The 7032-nt window shown below is 40.0% G+C and overlaps 1 protein-coding gene across 1 annotated transcript; it reads left to right on the top strand.

The window, feature by feature from the left end:
* Positions 1 to 3888: 3888 nt before the first annotated feature.
* Positions 3889 to 6761, top strand: LOC137387930 (THAP domain-containing protein 6-like). The gene is made up of 5 exons (XM_068074446.1): positions 3889 to 3911; positions 5127 to 5256; positions 5620 to 5857; positions 6406 to 6485; positions 6660 to 6761. The coding sequence occupies exons 1-5, from the start codon at positions 3889 to 3891 to the stop codon at positions 6759 to 6761; spliced, it is 573 nt and encodes a 190-aa protein (XP_067930547.1).
* The last annotated feature ends 271 nt before the right edge of the window (positions 6762 to 7032 follow it).

Genomic DNA, 7032 nt, shown 5'->3' with positions numbered 1-7032 from the left:
CAATGCCGGGCGCTCATCTAATACATATTTATATACATGTATATAAATATTAGAGCTGCACAATGATCGCGTTAATTAAACGATTAACGCAATCAATACAAATACACGATTAACTGAGTTGAGCCAATTAATGTTCAAATAAAATGCAGCCGAGGTGATGATCATGATGTGATTCCTTTGTATTGTTTAATATATTGTAAAGGAATTTACTGGCATTTACTCAGGCACGATCTAGATAGCAATAAAAATGCATAAATTGTAAAAGAAATGAGTATGGTTTTCCGCTCGTTTTATTCCGAAGCAATTTCCATTAGTTGTGGAACTGCGACTACTCTGCTCTCTTTGCGAGAACACTCTCTCTATATACATATATTTTCCCCGAACTGTCTTATGGAACCAGGTAAGAAACCGTAAAAGAATAAATGATTAATAGACTCGCTAACACGTTGGCTTACTTACGGCCAAACTAACAAAGTATTAGCGATAAGACACATAATAAAGACAACCACAATATGCAAAATATATATAAGAGTAATTATATGCAAGGAAAACACATAATAAAAACAGACACAATATATAATAGTATATTAAAGTAATTATATGCGAGTATATAAAATATAAGAAATAAATTTGTGGCCAGCGTCCGCCACAATATAACGTTAACATAGCAGCATACCTGCCAACTCTCACGCATTGGGTGTGAGGCTCACGCAATCGCCCCAAAGAAAAAATGAAAATGAGTGAGAAATGGGTGAGATTTTTGCCCCAATTTTATATATACTATCATTGATACATCAATTGCCCCAAAACCAAATCTCACGCATTGCCCCACTCTTGGGTTGGCAGGTCTGCATAGCAGGTTACTACCATTGAATTTACTAACAAATAAATACTATGACAAGCAACACTTTTTACCAATTAGAGACAACCACAATTATTTTGCACTCAACTATGAAAACATGAGGTGAGCCACTAACATAAAACTTGTTTATACAATACAAAAACACGAGCGCCGTGTCGGTCTAGTTGTAAGCGGCCATGCTGTTAGTTGTTTGCACATGTTTCTAGGTAATAGCAACAAAAGTGATTTCAGTATTATTTAATATTTTACAGCCTATTTTTTGTTTATATTTAAAAACTTTTCAAGGTGAATTATACATGTATCTTCATTTTTCAAAAAAATCACAATTTCATATTTCAGCTTTGGAATGATAGTATTATAAGATTGACACTTTAATGGAACATTAAAGCAGAAAAATATCCTCTGTGCCAGTGTCGTATAGTTTCACAGAGTCCCGTGACCAAAAACCGGAAGCAAAAACGCTCGTTTCCAAACAAACCCGATCGGCATACTGATCTCTGATGGAATTTTTTGTACTTTGCTCTCAATACTTCACTTTTTTGCAAAGAAAGAGATTGTGGATTTAGACCTGTACAATACTGTTGTATAAATCAATGTACTCACATGTACTGATGTGAAGATGAAGAAGAGCCTCTGTCTTTCGTTACACTTCCTTATATCCTCCCCCATACTGCCTTACACTAGCTAATCTACTAGCTTTACCCACTAGCTTTATCCAGCTTTATGCAATCACCATAATTACCAAGACCACCTGTACTGCCTTGAGCTTAGACACCAATATAGCCTGAGCCTAACAAATCCCATAATACAACATGCCCTTTCTTTTTTTCTTTTTGTTTTGGGCCCCTCCATCACTACCAACAAGCAGACGTAGTAACTTACCTTACTTGTGTTGCTCGTTACCTGACTCCGTTAGGGCAGTCTCCATAGGCTATGCCTCTGGCTTGTCTGACCCTGTGCCACCGTCTAAAGTACTATTTTTGCTACTGCCAGCTCCATTGCCAGTCTGCACTGGCTTTTCCACCACCCTGAACTCCGCCGCTACCAATACTTTTACTGTGACCACTGTCACTACCAACACTACTTCCACCAACATCTCCAACACTACTTCCACCAACCCTGACTAGCCCGGAGTATTTTGGTTGGGTCAGTAATGACTCCTCAACCTCATCTTCATCTCTTCCATCTTTACCTAGCTCTCCCCAGTAAGAGGCAGGTTCGACAGGCTTCCTGTGGGAGGTCTCCACTTGGGCCGTAACCGGCTGCACAGGGAATGGCACCACAGAGCTGGGAGTTGGCATAGGCCCAGACCTATCTAGCTCGACCTCACCTGCAACCAGTGCAGGTCTGCTACCAGCAATTCTCCTCTGAACATCGGCTAACTCCTGCACCACTACCCTGAATGCCTTGACATTTTCCAACTCCATGACTGCTGCCTTCTGTTTGGCTTTCAGCTTAGCCAATTTTTCCTTCGACTTCCTCCGCACCTCCCTTTCCTCTCTTTCAATCTCTGCTACCTTTTTCTCATGACCTTCTCTGTCTAACATTCCATTGCTGGATACCTCGGCTAAAAAAGAGCAAACCTTTTCCATTACAGACACTGGTTCAGCTACTTTCTCAGCACCTTCCCTTACCTCATCGTGACTGTGTTCTCCATCACACCCCATAGACACTTGCACATCTCTGGTGCCTTGAGCTGTCCCCCGTTGACTACCAATTTCTACGTATTCGCTACTCTTCACTCCCTTGGTTTTACAAGTCCACCAATCTTGACCTGTGTGACCTTTCTTAACTTCGCTCTCTCTGTCAGACTTATTTGTCAGGTTTTGCAACTCGACATCATCTGAAACATAACTTGACCCAGCAATAACGATTCTCAACGACAACGGCTTAACTGGCTTAATACTTCTACACTCCTTAACAGGCTCAAACTTACTTTTGCATAACGCGTTTACAACAGCAAATAGTTTTGGCAGCTTCAACTCAGTTATGCCCAAAAAGTTTGTTCTCAATCCTTTCACCACATGAACTTCAGCATCCATATGCCTGTCTTTACTTTTCAAATGAACTATTACACTTCCAACCACTTTTAACTCACTACCATCAGCAATTTCTAAAACTGTCGACGGTTTCTTTAACCGTAGGTTCAACTTATTGGCTGTTGCCTCGGTTAATATTGACACCTCAACCCCAGTATCAAACGTAAACTCTACATTCACTCCATTAACTTCTAAATATTGCACAATTCTCTGGCCTAGTCAACTGTCATCATCATATTTATCCCTCGAACCAGAGAATCTAACACTTCTGCCCTTACTATTATCCCGGTACCTTTCATCATACCGACTCGTCTCGTGCCTCTCCTTGTACCGGTCCCCCTCAAGCCTATCTATACTATTGTCCCTGTATCTACTCAACTTGTCTCTCATCTCACGGGGGCTTTCTCGGCCCCTGTACCTCTCCTTACTACTATCCCTGATACCATATCGCTCATAGCTATTATCCCCGACTACCTCCTGGCCTCCTGCTGCTACCTCGTCTGTCGTAACCAACATCTCCTCCCTTATCCCTACAATAACGGGATACATGTCCTCGCCGTCCACAAGAAAAACATTTAATGTGGGGACAACTCCGCATCTCATGGCCACTACCTCTGCAATTATAGCAAACTCTATCTCTACTTTCTCTACTGTTTTCTCCATGTCTAGAGACATACCTTTCCCTGCTATTGTCTCTATACTTCCTACTGCCACTGTCCTTGTTATACTCCCGGCCTCTTGTCCCATATCTACTAGTATCATGCTCCTCACTACCATAATACCCTCTACTACTCCTAGGGCTACCTCTAGGGGAAGATCTACCCACTGAAGCATAGCTTCTATCTCTATCATTACTCCTGTACTTCGCTTGGCTATCAAACTCTGATACCTTTGCAACTTCTCTCTTAACCTCACTTTTTAAATCAGTACTTCTACCCTCATTTCTCAGAAATCTATCCGAGTTGTTGGCCATTTCACGAGCCCTCAATGCCTCATGCAATAACGCCCAAGTAAGATTGGCATTCTTCATTAAATCTCTGCTTACTTCTCTATCTCTCAACCCGTTAACCACCACTATAAGGGTAAACCTTACCCTATCATTATTGTTAGCCACCTCTGCCTATCTGCTCAAACTCTCTACCCGTTGTAAATATTCTCTATCACTTTCTCCAAGTGCCTGCTTAGCCATCAGAAACATATGCCCCTTAACGAACATACTCTCTTGTTTACCATAATAATCCTGCAAAACCTCCACTGCCCCTTTATAAGTAAAATTTACACCATCTACATTAAATCCTGCACTCCTCAATACTTCTCTACCACTGTGCTCAATAGCTCTCAATAGTGGCACTAACCTAGCTCTACCTCTCATAATAGGTGCTCCTCTTGACAGCACTCTCTATACATAAATTCATCTCCTCTATAAATCTCTCCCACGAACCATCACCGTGCTCATCGAACACCAGCTTCGGAAAATCACTCTCCATCCCCACTCAACACAATATATCTCTCGCCACAAATCTACTCTACCCCACTCGTATAAGTTTAATGTAATTCTCTCCTCCGAACACTTAATAAATATTTATACTTCACCAACACCGATGCTTCACCGCTACAACACCTCACAACACCACCCTACCTCACGTCACCTCACCTGCACGCTTGTGAAAGGGTCTAATCAACCGTTAAACTTAACCCTTAACCAGAAAAATGTTCGCTAATGATAACACAAAAAGAAAAAAATCAGAGCTTCTTCAACTGCGCCATGTTGTATAAATCAATGTACTCACATGTACTGATGTGAAGATGAAAAAGAGCCTCCGTCTTTCGTTACACTTCCTTATATCCTCCCCCATACTGCCTTACACTAGCTAATCTACTAGCTTTACCCACTAGCTTTATCCAGCTTTATGCACTCACCGTAATTACCAAGACCACCTGTATTGCCTTGAGCTTAGACACCAATATAGCCTGAGCCTAACAAATCCCATAATACAACAAATACCATTTAAATAAGCAAAAATTTTGCTTTCTAATCATATACAAGAAGTGTGGTATCTGACCGATTTAATCTGATTAATACCTGTCTAAACAAGAACATGCGCCAAAATAATTTGCAAGGCTCATTCGAACTTGTGCCTCATAGATGCGATTGCGGTTTGTATATTAAAATGGTAAATTGCTGGGCAGTTAAGTGCACAAACTGATCTGAAGCTGGTTTGTAGTTTTTTTTGGTTCCCTCGAGACAGTTCATTAAGAAAACTATGGGTTCAAAATGTCAGTAGGTTGGACACAAGCAGCAACCCAAGAGCCCCTAAACTTCTAGAGCCAGGCAACGCAACTGTAATCTGTGAGGTGAGTCTCCCTTTTCGTAATAATAAAAACAATAATAGTTCTGATTTTTTCTACTACTTTTTTTCTGGAACAGTAATGACATTTAGCTAGTTGGTGTTTTAGGCTAGAGGGAAATTAAAGAAGGAGATGAGTTAAGTATCATTGATTTGGGTGAATTGTAGATTAAAAACAAGTCTTTATCACCACCACCACTATGACCATGACATGGATCACATCAATATATGTTTCAAGAAGAAAATCAAGCAGCAGCCTTAGGCCTGCAATCATACTGCTTGTACATGTACTTACTGGCCTGATTTTATGTGTGTACCAAAAATTATATGATATATTATTTATGATACATGTTTGATAAATATTTAACAGAAACATTTTGAAGAGCATTGGTTTACCCTGACTAAGACTGAGAAGAGACTTTTGAAACCCGGAGCTATCCCTACTGTATTTGCTCACAAAAGACCACACCCTCAGACAGAGAGAGCCAAGAGGCACAAGGCCATAGAAGGCCGACACCAAAGCAGTAGCAGCCATGCATCTCATGCAGTTGCTTTACCCACGACTAGCTGCCTTGATTTTCATGAGTCTGGCAGTGTTGGACAGTTTGGTGAGACTTGGTGGAATTTTAATCAAATTTCTTGTTACATTTTAACCTGTTACAAAGATTTCTTCATATTGACTACAATTTATTGCCATGCTCTATTTTTTCACATGCAGCCAATTCAGCAAAGTGGTACGTATTTTAAGTTTGTAACTGCTGTGTGTGTGTGGTAGATCGCAGCATATGGTATTGCTAATGTAGTATTGCACGTGATTCATCTGTTTCAGTAATAGATTTCTGCTATACCATCACAATTAACACTAGTATGTGTTGTGCCTTACTGCATCCTGAAATGCATGGTATGGCTAACATATCACCAAACAGCTAACATTTTTACTATTGCGTGTCTGGTTGAAGAAATACTAACAGAATGATGCTAACAAAATACTAACGGCTGTAACATTTTTGTCATTCAACCTTTCATCTACCTTAAACATCATATTTAGACACAAGGGTGAGAAGCACCGGACAGCGTGAAAGCTGAGTAATTGAATATTTTAAGTTGTTTTAAAGAAACTTAATGTCTATTCCTCAATGTTCATTTTCCTTTCTAGGTTTACTCCATGATACCGGTGATTCGGAGGTTGACCAACTCAAACGCAAAGTTATTGACCTTCAAAAAAGACTCAATCAGGTAATTATATACACTATATATACATACTGCCATTTTTCTGTAAAGAATAACATTTTTGTCCAATTGTTACAGTGGGTGGTGTTTTTGCGCATTGAATCATTCATGTGTTTCTGTAATATGTGTCTTAAAATACTTCAGTTTGCTTGGGTTGTGTTCATAATTGTGTTGTTTTAGGCACAGAAAGAGAAAAGGGCGGGTGAAGCCAAGCTTAGACAGCACGAGATAAAGATGCGCATGTTATTTAACAAGGACCAGCTATCGGCATTAGCTCGATGAAGCACTCGCAGTCTTGCTTGGGAGCTGGAGACTGTTAAAAAGTCTTTAAAGCTACGCTTTTCATGTGGAACAACAAGCTACACAGAATTGTTAACCATGGCATTTCCTCTTCCTTCCATACGAATTCTACAACAGCGTGTGCAACATATAAACTTTTCTCCCGGTGTGCTGTGCTCAGTGTTTGAATATTTGAGCCCAAAGGTATATATATATATATATATATATATATATATATATATATATATATGTTATGTTTTCTAGACAAGTCTTG

This window comes from Watersipora subatra, chromosome 2 (assembly GCF_963576615.1).
Source record: "Watersipora subatra chromosome 2, tzWatSuba1.1, whole genome shotgun sequence".
NCBI lineage: Eukaryota > Metazoa > Bryozoa > Gymnolaemata > Cheilostomatida > Watersiporidae > Watersipora > Watersipora subatra.
Note: the sequence above shows the minus strand (reverse complement) of the source record. Positions and strands in the feature narration are given on the sequence as shown.